At 45.0% G+C, this 23,140-nt stretch overlaps 1 protein-coding gene across 1 annotated transcript in view; it reads right to left on the bottom strand.

The window, feature by feature from the left end:
* GALM (galactose mutarotase) overlaps positions 1-21,966 on the bottom strand; it is a 51,992-nt gene extending 30,026 nt beyond the window's left edge. Inside the window, exons 1-4 of the mRNA XM_021697539.1 lie at positions 21,538-21,966; positions 11,089-11,243; positions 6,338-6,544; positions 1,209-1,290 (exon numbers count right to left, since the gene is read on the bottom strand). Coding sequence (XP_021553214.1) covers positions 1,209-1,290; positions 6,338-6,544; positions 11,089-11,243; positions 21,538-21,727 — 634 coding nt within the window. The 5' untranslated portion in view covers positions 21,728-21,966. The remainder of the gene's footprint in view (positions 1-1,208; positions 1,291-6,337; positions 6,545-11,088; positions 11,244-21,537) is intronic.
* Between the last annotated feature and the right edge of the window lie 1,174 nt (positions 21,967-23,140).

Here is a 23,140-nt window from a genome sequence, read left to right as displayed (position 1 = left end):
CGGGGCTCGATCCCAGGACTCTGGAATCATGACCTGAGCTGAAGGCAGACGCTTAACGACTGAGCCACCCAGGCGCCCCCTCAGCTCTGATTTTAATGAAACCTAAATAAGAATATTTATCTACTGCTTTGGGGTAATTACCTCAAGTGAATTTCTATAAGCTGCCACAAACAACAGCACCCCTGCGAGCCACCTTGCTGTCATCCATCTGTCCCCTGGAGGCAGATGGCAGTACACCCGCAATCTAGTACAAATCTACACCACTTAATCCTGGAGACAACACAGAAACCAAGTTTGTTTGTTTGTTTCTTTCTTTCTTGTTTTTAGTTGAGATATAATCCACATACCACAAAATTCACCCTTTTAAAGTACACAGTTCAGTAGTGTTTAGTATATTTACAGATGTTTAGTATATTTACAGGATATTACCATCACCACTATCTAATTCCAGAATCTTTTCATCACCCCCTACCAAAAAAATCTTGTACCAATTGTCACTCTCCATTCCCTTTGTCCCCAGCCCCTGGCAACCTCCTAATCTACTTTCTATCTCTACGGAGCTATGGATTTGCCTATTTGAACTAAGGTAGTTTTGATCACATATAATAATAACCAAGATGATCTCAATCCAGTTAACCTAGGAGGCGCCCCCCGCCATACACACACACCCCATAAGGCTTGAGTTTGGTAACACCTCACCTTCCCTTTTGATACTGTGGACTCTCCATGCTACCCCACCCCCCCAACTGTGTCTCAGAGGTGACATATGCATTGTCCTCCCCGGGGTCCAACCTTTCCTCCTCCATCTAAAGCCAAGTTGTGTTCTGTCAGTGTCCTGCACTGCGGAGGTAATGCTTAGGTAAATTTAGCTCCACTGAGGTGCTAAGAAGTACCTGATTTACATTTTAGCAGAGAACTCTTGCCGTCTACGGCTCAGCTAGGATGGCCGTCTGACCCAGTTTGTTTAGAACTGCCCAGTTGCCCAAGCTTAATTATTAATAGCATCCCCTTTCCCTCTCAAAAGTGTCCTGGCTTGGGTGTTTAATTATATGGCCACCCAACCTTAACCCACATAAATGACTAATCACGGTGATTATCGGCAATTTGGCGGGCCAACAGAGAAAATAAATTTAGGTAAATGAGGTTTCGGTACTCTCCCAATCACACCGCAGCTCTGCATTCCCGTAAAAACGTTGAAGTTCACCAACCTGTAGGAATCAGGGTTTCATCCACAGGCAAAAAGGCATCAGCTTCTATAGTGACTTCATGGTCGTATATGTTTGGGGAACCCTGGGACAGAAAGGTAGAGAAAGAAAAGAAGATCTAATGCTTAGTCTTATTTTGTATTTTTGCTTTTTTTTTTTTTAAGATTTATTTATTTGAGAGAGAGAGAGCACATGAGCTGGGAGGTGGGGTGGAGGAGGGACAGAGGAAGAGGGAGAGAGAATCCCAAGCAGATTCCACGTTCAGCGCTCAGTGCTCAGCGAGGAGCCCCATGCAGGGCTTGATCCCACGACCCTGAGATCATGACCTGAGTGGAAATCAAGAGTTGGACACTTAACTGCCTGAGTGACCGAGGCGCCCTAGGTATTTTTGATTTTTAACTTCTCTGCAGAAATGTTTTCAGGCATTGACAAACACTTTAGAAATCCCATTTGACCTATGGCGATGATTAATATGTTCATTTAAGCGTAGGTAGATAGGTCCTCAACATAGCAACTGATATATGTGGAAGAAGTTTTTGAGGGTGACCCCAGCATGCATCTTCTTGTCTAAGTGGAATTACGAGTGTGAAAAGTCTGAGAGACATCAGTGGTTTGAAAGACTTTTCGACTTTGGCTTATTAACAGAGGGGTTTCTCCCACTCTCCCCACATGCTAGGCAAACAGAAGAACAAGAGTTGTTGACCCGGAACACACAAGTGCTGGATGGCCAACATCTTGCCTCCAGGCTTGGAGGTGGGGTACCTGTCCCCCTTCTCTGGCCCAGCTCCCACCCAGGGGACCCACTCTGTACCACAGGACAGAAGCCCGGCAGTCAGAAGTAGAGTTCCTACATTTGGGAGCTCGCTCATCTCTTCCATTAAAGATGCAGCCTGCCTTCGGGGGGAGGGGGGGAGGCAGGGAGGAGTCAAAGACGGGTCAGTAGCCAGAAGGCCCGGGGTCTAGTTCCGGCTCTCGTGGAGTGGCCCCAGGGAAATCACTTAGCCTAGAATCTCTTGTCCTTCAGGGTAAAACAGGCCAATGATGCTCCTTTTCTACCTTTTCCAGGGTGTTTGTGAAGGACGGTTAATAAAGCTATGTTGTGCTGCTTGCAAATTGGCAGGGACACATACAGGTTTCTGATAAAAAGGATTATATTTGAATACTGTATTTTCAAGCTTCACAGCAGAAGTCGTGGAAGGGGAACCGGGAGAGGGCTTCTGCTTGGTGAATGCTCAAAACTAAGCTCAACTAGTGCTTCTCAACTGGGGATGATCTTGCCGTAGCGCAAAATTTGGCAATGTTCTGGAGACATTTTTGATTGTCATGACTGGAGGTGGTAATGCTACTGGCGTCTGGTGGGAAGAGGCCAGGAATTCTGCCCAACGCCCTATAATGCACAGCCCTGCAACAAAGAAATTGTGTGACCCAACATGTCAATGTGCTCGGGTTGAGAAACTCCGAGCTAAGCTAAACTGAAAGCTAAGCTGGGTTCTTGAGAAGCAAGCAGAGGGAGGCAGATCCCTGTGGGTTAACTGAAACAGATCCTCTAGTCAGAAAGACTTAGGCCCACACAATCAAATGGAGTCGTCCTGAGGAGAAATGCCAGGATTTTGGAGACCATGAGAATCTATGTCTAAACAGGCCAGAAATTGCTTTAATTACACTCCGAGGAGGCTCTGTTCCTCAAGAACTGCCCTGGTCTTGTGCCCTCCCGGTGGGTACACGTGGGCAGGGGTAGGAGGGGACTGGAGGCAAGGTCAGGGCAGAGGCCTCTCCTCTGCTCCCATAGTCTCTATCTTAGTCACTCGTTTGGTCCCTGTTCTGACCTGAGAAGGTAGGTCCAAAATGGGAGGGCTCTGCACCACCACCTACAGCAGCTCTAGACTAGAAGGGGTCTCTCCTGGCGGGCTCCCCCTACTCCCATCCCCTCATGCCTCAGGGGTCCTGCCAGCACCGAAGAGGCCTCTGGGCCTGAGGGGAGCAGAGATGAGGGAAGAGAACTGGGGACTGTTTCCCTGGCTCTATCCACTCGATGCTCAGCCGAAGGTTGAGTAGTATTCCATTGTATGAATATTTGGTAGACTGTTGCTTGTTTCCAGTATTTTTACTCTTATGAATAAAGCTGCTTAGGAATTTCCTTTTTTCTGTTTGTTTTGTAGCACTAGGGCAGGAGGAAAATGATTCAATCACACACCAAATAAACTGATGAGTCTGAGAGGTTAAGAAGAAGCCTGGGTTGGGGGAGAAGGAAAGGAACATTTATGAGAGAGCCACTCCCTTAATGCATCGGGTCACCAAGTGGCACCTATGTTCCTTTATGAAAGGGAAGCAGGCTTCATTTTACCACTCTTCTGACCTGGAATAATTCAATGATCCATTCTGGTGGAATATTCCTGCTGGATTCATTTCCTTTCTAGGCCGATGAAAACCTGGCAAGGAAGGCTGATCCACCAAGAGCTCTTGAGGCCCATCTCTGGGTTCACGGTTGGTTTTGGTTAGCTTTGCTCAGCTGCTACTAGTTCAGAACACTAAGCATTTATAAAGCCCTCTGTGGCCTGCCCGGGGCTTTACAGACCTCTCCGTGTGTCGCCACTAGGACGACCTTCATTCAGCTCTCCTCACCTTGAGCAGGGTAGCACCGACACTCGAGTAACACCCCAAGCCACCGCACCTCCCTTCCTGGCACCCTCGTTTGCCCCTGGCAGAGCGCCGACTTGTTGAGTCGTCCTGTGCTAGGGTCATATGCTCGGGGTAAAGGACGCCCTCCCTGATCCCACCGGGTGGTCCAATTCCCTTGCTGGTACTCGGTTAGGCAGGGCATGGGACACACTTCTGGCCCATGAACTGTGAGGCAAAGGCTGCCGGAGAGCCTCTGGGAAAAGTTTTGTTTATTCTTAAAAACGGAACATTAGAGATATGAAAAAAAGGAATAGGTTCTTTTTTGCCTCTGGGTGCGACTACACGAAGACGTGATTCCTGGAGCTGCGGGTCACAACCATCTTGCGGCCAGGAGACAATGAGCCCGAAGACAAGAGCCAAAACACTGAAGAGGCAGAATGGGAAGATGGAAGAACCCGGGTGTTTGCTGACATACCTCTCCAGTCAGGCTGGAACCCCACTATTGCCTGTCATCTCAAATTCCCCCCAGGCTGCTTCATTGCCCAGCTTGGAGTTAGATAAGGAAGGAAGGAGGACAACAAACAAAGCCCAAACAACCTGCAACCCATATACCTTTTCCATTCTTTGAAAAACACAGTTCTCTCCTCCCCCCAGGCCATCAACACTCAATCTTAGAAGTGATGAGTCAAAATTTGGCCCCAGGTAGAACAAACATATTGCTTATTAAAGTTAAAAAAGAAAGAAACAAGCAACAAGAAAATGCATAAGATGAGCTGACCACTTTAAATGATCAAGTTTTGAGTTATTTACCTGGGGAGGGTTTAAGACACATAATAATGCTTTCCTGGGTACGGTAAGAGATGTTCTGAAGATGCAGAGGCCCCTGGACCCCAGGCCTGGTGAGCGACCACCCACTCTCATCAAAGGGCCCCAAAGGGCTAATGGCCCTCTCCCATCCTCAACCCTGAAGCTAGTGGCTGTGGATTCCAGTTGCACTCACTAAGACAGTATACAGAAGGGGGTTAACATTGACTACCCCTGTGGGTGGGTCTGTGACCTGCGAGGGTCCTCCTGCCTGGTAAATGGACAGAGCCATAGTGAACTTGCATTCCCATTTTGTCTCCTTGATTGGAATACATCAGAAGATACTTACATATTTAATGTATAATTTCCATTTCTGAATCTATTTCTTTAGATTATAAAATAGGATGTCCTAAGTATACAAAAATGTAGAAAATAGTAAAAAATCACCATGAACTACTACCTATAAAAAACCACCAATTGTTTCTTTCTGTCAAGTTTCTTTCTGAACTTATTAGAAAAGGAGGGTCTTTATGCACATTATTGCAGAGCCTCTTATGGCTGGGTATGTTTGTTTGGGTTTTGGTTTTTGGTTTGTCTTTAAGATTTTTTTTTTAAAGATTTTATTTATTTATTTGACACAGAGAGAGAGAGAGAGCACAGCAGGGGGAGCGGCAGAGAGAGGGAGAGGGGGAGGGAGAAGCAGGCTCCCTGCTGAGCAAGGAGCTCGATCCCAGGACCCCCAGGGTCAGGACTGGAGCTGAAGGCAGACGCTTAACCGACTGAGCCACCCAGGTGCCCCAGTCTTTAAGATCTTAAGGAGGATGGTGGAAGTTTCTGAGGATAAGCAATAGGCAAGTTTAGAATTCTTTATTTTTAAGGGGAGAACTTTGGAAATTACATAAGAACCAATTAATTTGTGCTATTTGGAAAGATCCTAGGAAAAAAAAGCAGCACATCGTCAGCAGACTCCTAAAAGAGTGTAAAAATGCAAGATATTACTAGTTGGCTGTGAACATCATCTTGTGGTAGGAAATCATGCCAAAGTGATTCAAGTATAGTAGACAATGATGAGCTTTTTAGATGAAGAGGAAGTAATAGATAGAGTCTACAGAGTTTAGCTAAACTTTCTACTCTGCCTCATGTAACAGCCTCCTCAACAACCTCAAATATTACCATTAGGAGGGAATAAGGTAGTGTAGAGGGGATTACTGAGGGGTGGGGAGTCTCTCTATAGCACTCTTACGGTGGGCTACATGCTGGAGACATACAAATGTTGGCAGCATGTGTAAAGGGGCTGAGCCAAGCCCATTTTTAAAATTCCAAGGATGGAAAGTGCCTTAACTGGAAACTTTTAGGGGTAGGAGTGGAATGAGGAAGCAAATGTTAAGCTCATGTTACAGTGAGATGAAAGGGAGTTCTTGAAATAGCTGGTTCCTTGTCTGAACATGTGGGAAAGAGATAATTCTCTGGGTAATACAATGTACTCATTCTATCTTTCTCTGTAACTTCCATTTATTGAGCACCTACTTTGAGTCCGCAGCTTTGCTAGCCATTTTTCCTCAACGCCAGGGTTGACCCCATTGCAAGAGTAATTCCGTCCTGGGTTGGTCTCTCCAGCCACTCCCCAGGTCACACAAAGCACATGGCAGGAGAGAAGAGGCAAGTTACCCTTTATGCTACAGCAGGAGAGCAGAGGAAAGTCCACTTACCTGGCCTGCCAGGTTGAAATAAGAATGGTTGGTCAGATTGACCGGTGTGGTCTGACTGGCCTGGGCTCGATAGTTGATCATAAGCTCCCCACCATCCAGCGTGTATGTCACCCAGACTTTCAACTCTCCAGGGTAACCTTCCTCACCATCTGGACTGACTCTTGAGAACTGGACACCATTTGACAGCATCCGAGGGGTCCAGAGGACCTAGAAAAGTGTTTTCAAAGCTGTTAAGTCATTGCAATCTCGAGCTAAATGCCACGTTTCAATATTTAAAGCTAGCTAATTCTAGGAAGAGAAATGGTTATATGATCTTCAAGATGTTTGAATAATACCTTGGATTTTAATTGTTCTAAAATTTTGTTTTATACAAAAAAGTACATCTTGAGAGAAAATTTTTTTCTTTCTCTTTACCTACTCATATTCCCCATACTCTTTCTCTTTAAACTTATATGTAGGCGCCTGGGTGGCTCAGTTGGTTAAGCGACTGCCTTCGGCTCGGGTCGTGATCCTGGAGTCCCAGGATCGAGTCCCGCGTCGGGCTCCTTGCTCAGCAGGGAGTCTGCTCCCTCTGAACCTCCCCCCTCTCATGCTCTCTCTCTCTCTCTCATTCTCTCTCAAATAAATAAAATCTTAAACTTATATGTATGTGTCTACAATGTTTTCTTCTTCCACTTCTTCAAAACTTTTTTTTTTTTTTATCTTGGTGCCCCATTCTGATAAATGTCATATAGCAAAATCTGCTAGTGGTATTTAAAAAAATGACCGTAATAAATGAGCCCCTCTTTCCCAGGGAAGTACTATTTATGAATATTTATAAAAAATGCTCCAAGAAAAAAAAAAAAAAAAATGCTCCAAGATTCTCTATATTCCCTGGGCAGAGTTCCAAACAAGTAAGAAGGCACTTGTTCTATTAGGAAGAGTTCTGCCCACATGTCAGGAGTCCTGATTTGGGGGCCAGGTTTGTTCCTAGCTCAGTGTATGATGTTGGGCATCAGTCCCTGGCATAAAGGGGTTGAAAAATGATCTTGAAGTTTTCTTCTTATTCTAGAAAATATGGTTCTAAGGGTGGCAAGAAAAATATGAAGAAAAGTTTTCTAGAATTTTTTGCTTTTGGCAATAGGAATTTTTGATTCACACACAGTGGTTCCTCTCACCTTTGCCCTAGAGTCCTCAAGATTACCCTTACGGGGGAGGGACAACCAGGATTTCCTGAGTGCCCATGATGAGCCAAGACACTGCTAAGAACTTCACAGAAACTCTCTCTCTGTCTCGGAGCTGACTCAATGTAGGCACCACTATCTTCATTTAATGATGAGAGAGCTGGGCTCAGAAAAAACACATTGTTTTTCCTAGCTTCTTCCAGCTGAGAAGACAGTGGTCTGATCCTGAGCTGTTTTCCTTATTCCATGCGATCAGAGGACATACTGTCCAGAGAGTCCAGTCCCTCTGGGGAGTCCTGGGGGTCACTATCAAGAGGTCTTTGCTGACAGGAGATGTCCATTTGTTGGGTGCTCACCAGCCACTGACCTGGTGCTTTACATAAATCATTTCATAAGGTAAGGATTTGGTTGAACCAAGTGAAATGACCATCTTTGTAGGTCAAAACAGTTGAACACTGGCAATTTCAAATCGCTCCAACTAATACTATGACCCCATTTTACAGATGAGCAAATTGAGTTCCATGGTGCTTCCTTGTCTACTTCCACCTCCCATATTCCAGGGGGATTGAGTAGAACCTTTTCATACTTCATGCTCATTGTTTAAAACTTTTTTTTAAAGATTTATTTATTTATTATATATATAGAGAGAGAGCAAGAGAGAGAGAGAGAGTGTGTGTGCACACATGCGCACCTGCACGAGCAGGGGGAGGAGCAGAGGAAGAGGGAGAGAGTCTTAAGCAGACTACAGGCTGAGCATGGAGCCCGCTGCGGGGCCATGCCCATTGTTTAAAGGGGTAAAAAAATCTTGTTTAAAGTCATACATGTCATTAGTGACAGAACTAGGATTCAAACTCAGGCCTGGCAGTCTACACCATCCACATCTTCATTTCAATGAATGTTTTGTTTGAATCTCCTTTTGTCAACAGAAGAGTTGAGGCCAAACACTGTCATTCCAAATAGACTTGAAAGATAATAATTTCTGTGGGTCACAGGAATGGCCTTTGAGCCCGGGCTCTGCCCACCTGCTCCTAGCATGGCCTGGATCTCTGTCACTGATGTTGACAGATCCCACATTTACCAGGAAGGGGAGCCCAGCCAGGAGCGGAGGTCTCTGCATTTACCTACAGTGAAAGCAGCTGGTATCCGAACAAATTTACTGACCTTAGTAAAAAATTAATTTTACACCCTAGTTATCTTCTAGAAATGTTGAACTTTCAAGACACTTAAAATATAAAAGCTGGTTATATGCATGATTAAAAAAAGAAAAAAGAATCCCCCAAATGGAAAATTTTAGGAATAAAAGATTTGAAATAAAATGTTCTTCAATTGCTACCTAGTCCTTGTCCTTCAGAGAAAGAACACAGTGGAAAGTTTTTTGTGTAAACCATTATTATCAGATTAAGTGTAATTTTGTGGAACACACAATTTCTATTCATGGGAGAATATCCCTGACCCTGCACTTTCTGAATTTCCTGAAAAATTTCCGCGTTTGCATCTTTAGGCCTACTTATATGCCATTTCTAATCCTGTTAGGTTATTCAAATTTCATCTTTTAAAAAAATGTGTTGATATAAATAGAACAAGACGTATCTACAAACCAGCTATTTGTTCAGTAATTGTTGAGATGAAATACAACTGGAAACAAAGTTCATCCGATACTGCTCATGTCACTGTGTGCAAGCTTACGGTTCAAAAGCTTTCAATATCTATCTCCAGGATAACATTCCAAGTCTTTCCCCCACCCTTTCTGGGCTTCTGCACAGCCATTTTTTCCAGTACCTACTTACTAAACGAAATGCTATTCTTTCTTCAAGGGTGGTTCCAATCCTCCCTCCCGAGTTGCTATGAATCTGTCCACACCCGGTTTCTATAGCACACCGCTGGCATCTATATGAGGGGGCTGGTTGCCTAGAACAGCTATTTATCGAAGGGTCTGGCTCCCTCGCCATAGGGGAGTCTCAGGAATCCCCGCCACATTATGCTGCCCGGTTCACAGAAGGAACTCAGGAGGCACAGTGCACTGAAGGATGTGTCTACTCACTATTGGGCTGTGTTTTTACAGGGCACACATGTGAAGCAACACCACGGAAAACCCCACAGTGGAACAGAGGGAAGAGGACCAAGCCAGAACAGGTGCTGTTCTGAGGCTCTTCTGAAAATCCCTGTCAGAACAGAGCTGGGCCTAACTTCCCCTGGCTGGGCTTTGCCCATGGCCCTGCCATATTCCAGAGACCCTCTGCCCTAGTGCTGCTAGGACCGAAGCTACCCCTTGCCTTCACGCCTTCCTGGTGTGAGGAGTCCAATCATGGAGGAACAGGGACGAGATGGGGCAGTGCAGTTCTAGGCCACAGACAGGAAGTTGGTGAGACAGGGGCAAGAGAGTGACCAACTTCCTTCAACAGGACAGGAGGCAGAAAGAGGCAGAAAGGAAGAAATAGTGATCTTTTTTTTTTTAAATTTATTTATTTATTTATTTATTTTTAATTTATTTTTAATTTATTTTTTGACAGAGAGAGACATAGCGAGAGAGGGAACACAAGCAGGGGGAGTGGGAGAGGGAGAAGCAGGCTTCCCGCCGAGCAGGGAACCTGATGTGGGGCTCGATCCCAGGACCTGGGATCATGACCTGAGCCGAAGGCAGATGCCTAACGACTGAGCCACCCAGGCGCCCCAGAAATAGTGATCTTTAACTGCCATACACATGCCAGTATTTTCTGGCTCTTCTATAGGAAATAAACTGGCGGGGGGCGGGGGTATAATTTAAAGAAGAGTTAGCTACCAAAATTATCTCCCTGAAATTAGACTAGTAAGAGAGTCGCTGGGGGCTAACCCTCAGGACTCCCACACAGCTAGGAAGCTCGCCAGGCATTTCTACTTCAGGGAGAAGCTGTCTGATCAGTTTGTGGTCCTAACCCTGTGTTTCCAGGGATTCACTTGGGGAATGGGAGTTTTAATGTGGAAAGAGGTAACTGGGGGAGGATCTGAGGTAATTTTGAGGCATGAGGCACTTCCGTGGAAGGCTACGCCTGGCTGTGGCACCACACTGTGGTGGGGAAGGGACTTAGCGGCAGTTTCAGGGGTGTGTGTTGGACCGGGGGCGCCTACCCCAGCGGTTATGGTGTAGAAATGAGGGCTGTGGGCCGGGCCGCCCAACCTAGGAGTTATATGGCCTTTCAGACCCTCAGGTTTCTCATCTGGTGATAACGCAGGGCTCTCGTAAGCATGAGAGAGAAGACGTGCAAAGGCCTTGTACAGTAAGTGGCAGGTATAGTTTTAAGCCACTTTTCCGTTGCGCCCAAGGTCCACTGGACTTCCTGATCCCGACACAGGGAGAAAGTCATTCCCTGTCTTTCCCTTTCACTCAAGGCTCCCCTGCCTGTTACAGTCCGAAGAGCTACAGAAGGATGGGTCCTGGAACAGGGCCAGCGCATCTGCTCCCCCCGAGTGCCTGGATCAGCCTCTTTCCTCTATCACCTCCCCACGCATTTGCTGCAGGGCCGAGGATTGAGCCTGGCGAGTAGATGGTATGTTTGAAGGTTCTCTGTGAAGTGCGCCAGGTGAGGACTCTGTCCAGTGCCCCTGACTCACCTTATCAAACCCTCTGACTCCTCCATGCAGACTGTTGGGCCCATTGTTGATGGCCAGCTTATACTCCTTCCCGTCCAACGTGAATGTTCCTTTGGCAATTCGGTTGGCCACCCTGCCAACCACGGCTCCAAAGTAGGGCTGCTTTTGGAGGTAGCCTGCAGGACACGAGATGGAATGTTTTTTTAAAACTTCAAACCGAAGCTGAGGCTCACAGTGCTGCCCACCACTTTCTTCTGAGAGCAGCTGAAAGTAGGAACAACTTGGGCATATTCTTTTTTTTTTTTTAAGATTTTATTTATTTATTTGACAGAGAGAGACACAGCGAGAGAGGGAACACAAGCAGGGGGAGTGGGAGAGGGAGAAGCGGGCTTCCCGCAGAGCAGGGAGCCTGATGCGGGGCTCGATCCCAGGACCCTGGGATCATGACTCGAGCTGAAGGCAGATGCTTAACGACTGAGCCACCCAGGTGCCCCCAACTTGGGCAAATTCAACTCCTCAGGGGAGCACAGGAGAAGGGTGTTCTTTACACACGACGCTTTCCCTTTCCAAAAGTAATGTGTGTTCTTTATAAACATTGTGAAAGAACTTCATAAAGCACAAAGAAGAAGTTTATTTTTTATAAAGATTTATTTATTTGAGCTGGGGAGAGGAAGGAGAGGGAGAGAGAATCTTAACCAGACTCTGCACTGAGCACAGAGCCCCACTTGAGGCTGGATCTCACGACCCATGAGATCATGACCGAGCCAAAACCAAGAGTGCAACCGACTGAGCCACCCAGGTGCCCCAAGAAATTTAAATCATCCCAATCTCATCACCAGAGAGAACTACTGTTAATATTCTTATGTATAGCCTCCTGCCTTTTAGTACATGCAGACATGTGCTTTTCTTCTTTTTTTTATAAAGAAGTGGAGTCTTAATTTACATGCTGCTTTGTAATCTGCTCTTTTCTAGGCCAATCAATTTCCTTAACTAAACATGTCCTTAACATATATTTGTGTTGTCTCAAGAATTCTTCTTTTTTCTCTTTTTATTTTTTTTGGAATAATACAATTATTTCATGAAACTATCCTTTAAAGAGCATGAAACAAATATACACAGTAGGCTTGTCAGAGGAAATATAGGACACCCAGTTGAATCTGAATTTCAGATAAACAATAAATAATTTTTTAGTATAAGTACAACCATATTATTATTATGCATGAGACATACTTAACACTTAAAAACCATTTGTTGGGGTGCCTGGCTGGCTCAGTCAGAAGAGCATGTGACTCTTGACCTTGGGCTCGTGAGTTCGAGCCCCAGGTTGGGTGTAGAGATTACTTAAATAAATGAAAAAATAAAAACTTTTTAAAGAAGTTTTAAAAAACGTGGGTGCCTGGGTGACTCAGTCGGTTAAGCGTCTGACTTCGGCTCAGGTCATGATCCCAGAGTCCTGGGATTGAGCCCCGCGCCAGGCTCCCCGCTCGGTGGAGAGCCTGCTTCTCCCTCTTCCTCTCCCTGCCGCTCTGCCTACGTGTGCTCTCTCTATCTCTCTGTCAAATAAATAAATAAAACCTTAAAAAACAAAAACAAAAAAAATAAAAAGTTTAAAAAAATCCCAAAAAACTCCATTTGTTATTTATCTGAAATTCAAATTTAATCAGGTGTCCTGTATTTTCATTTGCTAAATCTGGCAACCTTAATAAAGAGTAAAACGTGAAAGGGGCTCCTGGTGGCTCAGTTGGTTAAATGTCTGATTCTTGATTTTGGCTCAGGTCATGATCATGATCTCGGGGTTGTGAGATCAAGCCCCACGTCAGGCTCCATGCCCAGTGAGGAGTCTGCTTGAGATTCTCTCTCTCCCTTTGCCCCTTACCTGACCCCCACCTGCTCTCTCTCTCAAATAAATAAATAAATCTTTAAAAAAAAAAAAACCGTGAAAGTCCCTCTTTTATGCCTCAACTCTTCTTCTTCCCAGTGACAACCAATGCTAACAGTTTGGCATATACACTTCCAGTTTTTTTGTTTTTTAATTAACTATAGAGAAGCACATACAATTACACAAATGCCATATTTATATAAAGAGAATCGTACTATGCACATTGTTTTGCAAGTTCTCATTTATCAAATGCCTTAAGATCTGTCCATGTGACTACATATCCATCTACCATATTCTTTTTTTAAGATTTTGTTTATCTATTTGACAGAGAGAGATAGCAAGAGAGAGAGAGCACAAGCAGGGGAAGCAGCAGGCAGAGGGAGGGAGAAGCAGGCTTCCCGCTGAGCAAGGAGCCCAACGCCGGGCTCGATCCCAGGACTCCGGGATCATGACCTGAGCTGAAGGCAGACACTAACCTGAGTCACCCAGGCGCCCTACCATGCTACATGGCATACTGAGGAGCAAATTGTTGTGGGGCTTTTTAGGGGCTATAAAAAGCAATATGCTTATGCCCTTTTACTTACAAGTCTGTGCACAGGAATGTTCTTTCTTTCCTTCTCTTTAAGTTCCTCTACCATATGATTACAATGGTAGAGACGAAGGTTTGGAGGTAGTTTGTTTTTTGCGTTATCACTAGCATCACTGTCTCCTCTGTTTTTCACTCAAATGCCCTTGGAATTCCATCCCCCTTTCCTGTGGTACTCTGTATCCATCCCGTCTATGTGGATGAGAAGAATATACAATTCTCAGGGAAATCCAAACCAAAACCACAATGAGAAACCACCTCACACCAATCAGAATGACTAAAATTAACAAGTCAGGAAATGACAGATGTTGGCAGGGATGCGGAGAAAGGGGAACCCCCCTACACTGTTGGTGGGAATGCAAGCTGGTGCAGCCACTCTGGAAAACAGTATGGAGGTTCCTCAAAAAGTTGAACATAGAGCTACCCTACGACCCAGCAATTGCCCTATTGGGTATTTACCCCAAAGATACAAATGTAATGATCTGAAGGGGTATGTGCACCCCAATGTTTATAGCAGCAATGTCCACAATAGCCAAAACATGGAAACAGGCCAGATGTCCACTGACAGATGGGTAAAGAAGATGTGATATATATATATAGATAGATATAGATATAGATAATAGATATAGATATATATGTATATAATGGAATACTACCCATCCATCAAAAAAGGTGAAATCTTGCCATTTGCAACAATGTAGATGGAACTAGAGGGTATTATGCTAAGCAAAATAAGTCAGTCAGAGAAAGACAATTATCATATGATCTCACTGATATGAGGAATTTAAGAAACAAAACAGAAGATCATAGGGAAGAGAGGAAAAAATAAAACAAGACAAAAATCAGAGAGGGAGACAAACCATAAGAGACTCTTAATCATAGGAAACAAACTGAGGGTTGCTGGAGGGGAGGGAAGTTGGGGGGATGGGGTAACTGGGTGATAGACATTAAGGAGGGCATGTGATGTAATGAGCACTGGGTATTATATAAGACTGATGAATCACTGACCTGTACCTCCGAAACCAATAATACATTATATGTTAATTAATTGAATTTAAATAAAAAAAGAAGAGAATGCAATTCGAGCATATGAATTTTTACCATGGCTGGAGGGGTTCTCAGGATACAGACCTTGAACCATTAGGCCAGTTACAGATCATAGGTTCCCATTACTCAACCAGTTGGGCACAAGTGAAATATTAACCATCCTCTTCCAGATCTCTCCTGATTCACTCCCCGGCTAACCTGCAGGTCCTCAGAGTCCTGCCCATGGACTATCATAATAGCTAACACCGAGTTCTTCCTAAGGCTCAGCTACTTTCTAAGTGCTCTATTTAACTCATTTCATCTTCAGGATAGTTCTACGAGCTAGACGGTATTACTACCCTCCTTCTATAGATGTGGAAACTGAGGACAGAAAGGCTAAGTAACTTGCCCCCAAACACAACAAGTTATCAGAAGAACCTGGATTTGAACAGTCTGGCTCCTAAGGACTTACTCTGAAGCACACATTATTTGAAAACAAGGCTTTCTGGTGAATTGATCTTACTACCATCCCTTCGCATAGGCCAGACTGACCTCTCCACCAGCTCCCACCTCCCTCCCCAACCTCCTCTCTTTCTGAAGCTGCAGCTTTAAAACTCCTAACACTGGGTAACCAAAAGGAGTTCCGATGGGCCAGGAAAACTTCTCTTGGTTTTGCTTCATCTGCTTTTGTTTTTTTAGTAGACTTTATTTTTTAAAGATTTTATTTATTTATTTGTGAGAGAGAGAGAGCACAAGCAGGGGGAGAGGCAGAGGGAGAGGCAGGCTCCCTGCTGAGCATGGAGCCCAATTCAGGACTTGATCCCAGGACCCTGGGATCATGATCTGAGCCAAAGGCAGACACTTAACCAACTGAGCCACCCAGGCATCCTAGACTTTATTTTTTAGAGCAGTTTTAGGTCTACAGCAAAATTGAGCAGAAAGTACAGATTCCCCATACATCCCCTGTCCCCACACATGCATAGCCTCTCCCAATACCAACACCCCCCATCAGAGAGACACATTTCTAATTGATGAACCCACACTGACATATCATTATCACCCAAAGTCCCTAGTTCAACAGTAGGGCTCTCCCTTGGTGTTGTACATTCTATGGGTTTGGACAAATGAATAATGATATGTATCCATCATTATAATACAGAGTATTTTTGCTGCCCTAAAAATCTCCTGTGCTCTGCCTACTCATCTCTCCCATCCCCCTAGCCCTTGGCAACCACAGATCTTTTTACTGTCTCCATAAATTTGCCTTTTTCAGAATGTCATAGTTGAATTGGATAGTATGTAGCCCTTTCAGATGGGCTTCTTCCATTTAGTAATATGTGTTTTAGTGGCTCCTTGTGGCTTGATAGTTCATTTCTTTTTAGCACTGAATAATATTCCATTGTCTGGATGTACCACAGTTTATTTGTCCACCTACTGAAGGACATCTTGGTTGCTTGTTTTGGCAATTATGAATAAAGCTGCTTATAAACACCGTTGTGCAGGGGTTTTTGTGGACATAAGTCTGTGTGTGTGTGTGGACATAAGGTTTTAACTACTTTGAGTAACTACCAAGAAGCATGACTGCTTGATCATATGGTTAGAGTATGTTGGGTTTTGTAAGAAACAATCAAACTGTCTCCCAAAGCGGTGGTACCATTTTGCATTCCCACCAGCAATGAATGAGATTTCCTGTTGCCCCATATCCTCACCAGCATTTGGGGTTGTCAGTGTTCTGGATTTTGGCCACTCTGGTAACCCTCACTATTATTTTAATCTGCATTTCCTTGATGATGTATAATGTGGACCATTCATCTGCTTTTCAGGAGCTCAAAAATGTAAAGAAAAGCAGCAGTTTTGTTCAAAATTATTTGGCCGTATGTATCTTTGATTCCTACTTTGATCCATTCAACAAATGTACATGGAGCCCCAACTCTCCGTGGAGACAATGACAAATCCAATGGTTCATGGGCTTGCAAGAATTCCCTCAGAAGGGACCACTCTCTGGCCACAGTAAATAGCCCATGGAGACAAGAAGCACTTGTCAGTGTTTGGTTTAGAGGAAGAGTTTTCAATGACTGAACCATAAAGACAACATAAACTACTGCTCCCAACTGTCTCCGAAAAACTCTTCAGAACAAATGGATTTTATACTATCTTCATATGTTACTAAGTTTTATATCAAATCAGAATTATAGAAAGTGACAGTCCTCAAATTCTGAATAGGACATGACTAAAAAGCTTCTTTTGAAATGCAGAAAATATGGGGCGCCTGGGTGGCTCAGTCGTTCAGCACCTGCCTTCAGCTCGGGTCATGATCCCAGGGTCCTGGGATGGAGCCCTGCATCTCCCTCCCACACTCCCCCTGCATGTGTTCCCTCTCTCTCTGTCTCTCTCTCTGTCAAATAAATAAAAAAAAAAAGATTAAAAAAATTTAAAAGGATAAAATAAAGACATTTTTGAAATGCAGAAAATAGGGGTGCCTGGGTGGCTCAGTCATTAAGCGTCTGCCTTCAGCTTGGGTCATGATCCCAGGGTCCTGGGATCGAGCCCCACATCGGGCTCCCTGCTCTGCGGGAAGCCTGCTTCTCCCTCTCCCACTCCCCCTGCTTGTGTTCCCTCTCTCGCTGTGTCTCTCTCTGTCAAATAAATAAATAAAATCTTAAAAAAAAAAAAAAGAAATGCAGAAAATACTGTTTTCCATGCAAAAAGGGCAAAGTTTCTAGGTCAAGCCACCAATGATGATTTAATCAAGCCCATTGCTGATGTGGGATAAAGGGTAGAGGAAAAGTCTGTCCCTTTACCTGGGCAAAGGACTGGGCAAAATATATTAATGGATCTTTCCACTCTTCTACCATCCCAAGGACCCCAGCTGTGCTGTGCACCTCATACAGCCCAAATTTCAGCCAGAGTGCCCTAAAGTCTGAAATAAAAGTGGCTACTAATCCCAGGCGAAGCTTCTACAACCTGAATGACTTTCCTTTGGCTTTCAGAGGAAAACAGCCATTACTTTCATTGACAAGCATTTTAATTGTCCCCAATATTTTATATATTTTCAAATGGCTGCTGGTTATCCACATGGATCTTCATGCCCTTTTCTCAGTATTAACTAAGTGAAGTAAAAGGTTCCAGGGGGGCGCCTGGGTGGCTCAGATGGTTGAGTGTCTGCCTTCGGCTCAGGTCACGATCCCAGAGTCCTGGGATTGAGTCCCGCATCGGGCTCCCTGCTAGGCGGGAAACCTGCTTCTCCCTCTGCCGCTGCCTCTATCTCTCTCTCTGACTCTCATGAATAAATAAATTTAAAAAAAAAAGGTTCCAGGAGTGTGAGGGAAGGTATTTGGAGGCAAGGGAAGGAAAAGAGATAAAAGCTATTGATTGTTCACTACAGACACTATCACAGCTGGTTGCACATTTAATCATCATTATCCATTAATTTAGGTGAGGAAATAAGTCTGGGGAGGTTCAATAACTTGCTTAGGTCCCACAGCTTTAAGGGACAAAGCAGAGATCTAAACCAGGAATCCTCAATGTTTCCTCTAAGGGCACTGGGCATCTGCAATACCGAGCCCCTCCCTTTTCCTCCACCCCCCTATGAACTGCGGTTTTCGAAAAACACAAAGTCTGTTTTTTCTATTTCTTTCCATAATGGCTCTCATGGCAGTAATAGCTGGGTATTTGGTGGTGACTGGGGGGAAGATAAAGGGGCAGGCAGGTGGTGATTGTGTGGGTAGGTTGTTTATACCCGTGGCTTATAGGCAAATAGTCTCATCACAGGTTTTGAAAGAAGTCATAATGACTGTAGGTGGGACAGGAAGACGAAAAGCACTTTTAAGTATTTTACGTACAAAAAGTGGCAGAAAAATTCATAGGAGGCATTACTGATTTTTCCAGGCTGTAACTAAAAGATCCTACGATTTACCTCTTTAGAATTCTACAGAAGAAAGATCTAATTTTCCCAGGGAGAAACTGAACCATTCTGACCTCCGGTCATGGCCATGATCCAAGCAGATTATATAAGCTATCTGGGAAACTGGAGAGCGTTCACATCTAACCTGGCAGTTAGGAAAGGACCATGTCTCATGGAATTATCCATGCTTAGCTACGCCCTGTGGCTCAAAACGTTTTGGGGACATAGTAATGTCAAGATAACCCCCTACTCTGTCATATTCTGTCATGTCTTGTAGCGTTAAATGATTTACCTCCGTTTTGTTTATATAATACTTACATATTCAGATACTCCAAAAGAATATGCAGTGAAAATAAAGTCTCCTTCTTAACCCTCCACCCCAGCTACACAGTGTCTTTTCTTAAAGACAATCACTGTTAGCAATTTTTTTCTTTTTTAAGATTTTTTTTTAAGTAGTTTCTACACCCAACGGGGGGCTCAAACTCACAACCCCGAGATCAAGAGCCATACTCTCCACCAACTGAGCTAGCCAGGTGCCCATTTTTGCCAGTTTCTTACCAGGGGTTTTAATACACAAGAATTAATCAAAATAGTAGTAGAGCACCATTTCACACTACTCTAACCAAGACAAGTATGCTTCCTGTTATGACATAAATGAAGTCTTCTTTTATCTTTAGCAATACTGAAAGAATCTACAAAAAAACTGAAAGGGCTGTAAAAAGGGAACAAAGGGCCACTTGCAATAACCACGAGGATGGCTGCACATATTAGAAAGCACTAATTGATATTCTGAGGGCTTTCTTCCAACTTCCCCTCTTCTGAAAATAGTGTGCTTTCCTTTTAAAATCAATAATTCAATTATCTAAATTATAGCATAGGAATGAGGATGTCTGTCTCGACCCAGCACCCAGAATATTTTAGAGGCTTTGATTCAACCTTTTTGGGAAGCCTGTGATGTATCCTAATAAGAAAATGCTATTTAATGTTCTCAAGACAGGTTACTAACGTGGAGGGCAATACAGCACAAGCTAGATCCCTATAATCCGAAGGCATCTGTTTTTTTTCTCCCTTTTAAGAACATGTGGGGATAATACTTTCTTCACCCAGATTCCCACAGGAGTCCTAGACTCAGAGACGACTCCACTGTATGGATACCCTCACAAAATCGGCACTTGACGCCCATGAAGACACTGCTACTTCCCAGGCGGCATGTCCCCGCACACGGTTCCTAAGAGTTCCACAGACGCTCTGTCTTTGAAGATCCACGTGACTCTTGCAGCAGAACTAAAACAGGTAAGGAGGGGACACCTGGGTGTCTCAGTTGGTTAAGCGACTGCCTTCGGCTCAGGTCATGATCCTGGAGTCCCGGGATCGAGTCCCGCATCGGACTCCCTGCTCAGCAGGGAGTCTGCTTCTCCCTCTGACCTTCCTCCTTCTCAGGCTCTCTGTCTCTCATTCTCTCTGTCTCAAATAAATAAATAAAATCTTAAAAAAAAAAAAAACAGGTAAGGAGGGAGGGTAGGTGAATGTGTGTGTGTAGAGGTGCAGAGGGAGGGCCACTATCTCTTCAACGGTGATAAAGCAGAGATGGAGGAGGTGGTAAAAGTAGATGCTGACAGCTTAGCATCTCCAATGCTTTGTTGGCTCTGGAATTCTAGGCCCCTCATCGAATTCTTCAACTCCACTGGGCAATTCTGCACCAGCCAAGTAATCTCTTTGTGATTCTGCGTCAGCCTAGAAAATAGCTATGCTACTAACAGAGAGAGCAGTGACTCAGCAAAATGACTCTCAAGAATCCTCTTTTGTCACTTGTCAACCCTCTTGCCTTCTGACTCTGAAGGCAGAAGATCTGAACCCCCATCAGAGAAAAACCAAGACCCAGAGTTTTCTGTTGACTTCTAACCATGAGCCATGTTACATTAGCTAAAGAACCAAGCAGATAGAAAGACGCACCTAAAGGAAAACCTCAAACCTCCTCTCTAGCAGTTTTTGTGCACGCCCCTTCCCCTGAGCAAATGGTATTTATCTTCAAGCAGTTTCCCTTTGCCAACTTTATTTCAGACCTTATCTCCAATGTCTAGCTACAGAGCAGGAACAAGAGATAGCTCTGTGTCCATTTTCCTTTGCTGAGATCAAACTGCAAGTGTAATTATTCATGAATCCGATTATTTGCCTAATGTCTATCTCCCCAGCTAAAGGGCAAGCTCTATGAGGGTGAGGACCATGTCTGTCTCACTGAATGAGAACTGAATGAACCATTTTTGAATGCATGGATTCATACATGATCCTAATTGCTCACGGATTCCACTAGAAGTTCATCCTAGTTGGGAGACATTGCTAGACAATGAGTTGGTCTTCCACTTCTGCACCCACTGAGCCATGTTGGAGCATTTCTTTCTTTCTTTCCTTTTCTTTCTTTCCTTCCTTCTTTAGATTTTATTTATTTGTCAGAGAAAGAGAGAGAGCGCGGCAGGCAGAGGGAGAAGCAGACTCCCCAACGAGCAGGGGGCCCGATGGGCCCGATGCAGGACTCGATCCCAGGACTCTGGGATCATGACCTGAGCTGAAGGCAGACGCTTAACGATTGAGCCACCCAGGCGTCCCCATGTTGGAGCATTTCTGAGACAATCAGTCCTCCAAGAGGATCTGATGAGGGAGAAAACAAGTAGAAAAGTCAGGTCTTGGATTGTCCTACTTCAGAACACAGGGGAAGAACGCGGAGCCACACCCCCTCTAGCCAGCTTTTCCCTCTCCTGCCCTCACAGACCTGGCAGTTCTAAGATGGCTCCTGGGTTGCTGGGATTTCATCTTACCCTCAACTACTCTAAATTAATTAGAGCAAAGCCTAACTGGATAACCAGAGGCCAAGTCCTGTAGCTGTTCGCATTCATTTGTCTTTTTTCCGGACACTGGATGGAAACACAGAGTTGGCCGACTGCTAGCACTCCTGACGGCGCCAAGCTCGGGGACTTGCTCTGGCTCCCCTCCGCCAGCAGCCCGATCGATCGGGGCGCGTGTCCGGGGGGGCCGGGGGCCGGGGGCCGGCCCGGCAGCCCGGGGCACAGTTCAACCCACCTTCCAACTCTGCAAAGCCGAGCACCACATCTGACGCCTTGCCCTGCCTGTCTTTGACCTCCAGGGCCGTAATGGTGCAGCCCCAGGAGATGATGTCCACTTTCAGCAGGTCTGACTGCAGCTGGAACTTCTCCACTGTCCCTGCCCCTGAGGGCAGGTCTCCAAACACGGCTCTGGTCACCGAAGCCATGGGGAAAGCCGGGGGCGTGCAACTGCTCCCAGCCCTGGGAACTCCAGCCTCCAAAGCTGGAGCGGGAGGAGTTTACTGGAGAAGAGGCGGGACCCGGCTCAGACTCCTCCCCTTCCTTGCCTGGATTTAGAGAGTGACCGCTCCTGCAAAAAAATATCCTCTGGCGACTTCCTAAATCTTTCCTTTGCCTGAGGGTGACAGGAAGGCAAAACTTCCAGACAGGCTTTTCCTTTGCTAACTCTGGCTGCATTGCATGTTGGGAGTGGTAGTCTTTGGAAGGTGAAATTGCATTTTGGGGCCTGTAGTCTTTCTAAACCCAAGTCCTGAATCTGCAGGATTCTACCCCCTTCTCAGGCACGCGGTTCTCAAACAGGCAGTGAGCTAGCTGTTCATTAATGTTGGTGGCAGACCTTCAGATGAAATTCTGGAAAATGCGGAGAGCAGAATTAGAGATAGACGAATGTTGGGGTTGGGGGTGGGGGCGGAATTCTGGTTTTAAATTAACTCTTTGATCCAGAGGAGAAAGAAGTGCAGAGGTAATTTAGAGAAGGGGCAGATAAGTGCAGGCGACTCTGAACACTGACTGAAGATTCCTTCTGTTTGTCCCACACGGTGAAGCTCTGGACGTGTTTGTGCTGGAAGCTCTGCCCATGGGCTTTCTTGGCGGTGGGTCTGGAGTAGCAGCCTGGATAGAGTCAAGTGTAGATGAACTAGGGCTTACTTACCTGAAGGTGGTCAGAGACTGCCTCTGACTTCTTTTCCTCAGGGGTCTGGGGACTGGCCTTGAGGATCTACCCTGTCTTGTTCCTGAAGTCCAAAATTCCTTTAAGAAGGGATTAAGGGAGCGGTGCCTGGGTGGCCCAGTGGGTTATGGTCATGATTCAGGTAGAGGGATCAAGCTCCAGGCTCCCCACTCAACAGGGGAGGTGGCTTGCTTGAAGAGCAAAGAGCCCTTTGCCCCTCCTCCTATTCATGTGCTCATTTGCTTGCTCTCTCTCTCTCTCTCAAACAAATAATTTTTTTTTTTAAAAAAGGGGCGAATATTTATTAAGGTCCCCTTAAATGTCACATACTGTACTTTTATTATCTCTTTTCTACAAGCAGAAAAAGGCTTTAAGTATGTACTGACGGGAGAGGAAAAGACAAGCAGATCATTAAATAACCGTCATGCTTTAGAGTACCTCTGAGTTATCTGAGACAAGAATGTGTATTTCCAGGCTCATCCCCGGAATTTCTGATTCTGGGAGTCAAGGGCAAGACTCAGGAATCTGCCCCTTTCACAGGTGTCCTAGGTTATTCTAATGCATATTACCTGGGACCAGACTTTGAGAAAGGCTGCTCAATAGTCTGATGACTAATCTCAGATTTTTTTTTCCCCCCAAAATAGGCTGTGATGCCATAAGACTAAGATAG

This window comes from Neomonachus schauinslandi, chromosome 10, assembly GCF_002201575.2.
Source record: "Neomonachus schauinslandi chromosome 10, ASM220157v2, whole genome shotgun sequence".
Classification (NCBI taxonomy): Eukaryota; Metazoa; Chordata; class Mammalia; order Carnivora; family Phocidae; genus Neomonachus; species Neomonachus schauinslandi.
The sequence above is the reverse complement of the archived record's forward strand: the minus strand, read 5'-3'. Positions and strand labels throughout refer to the sequence as shown.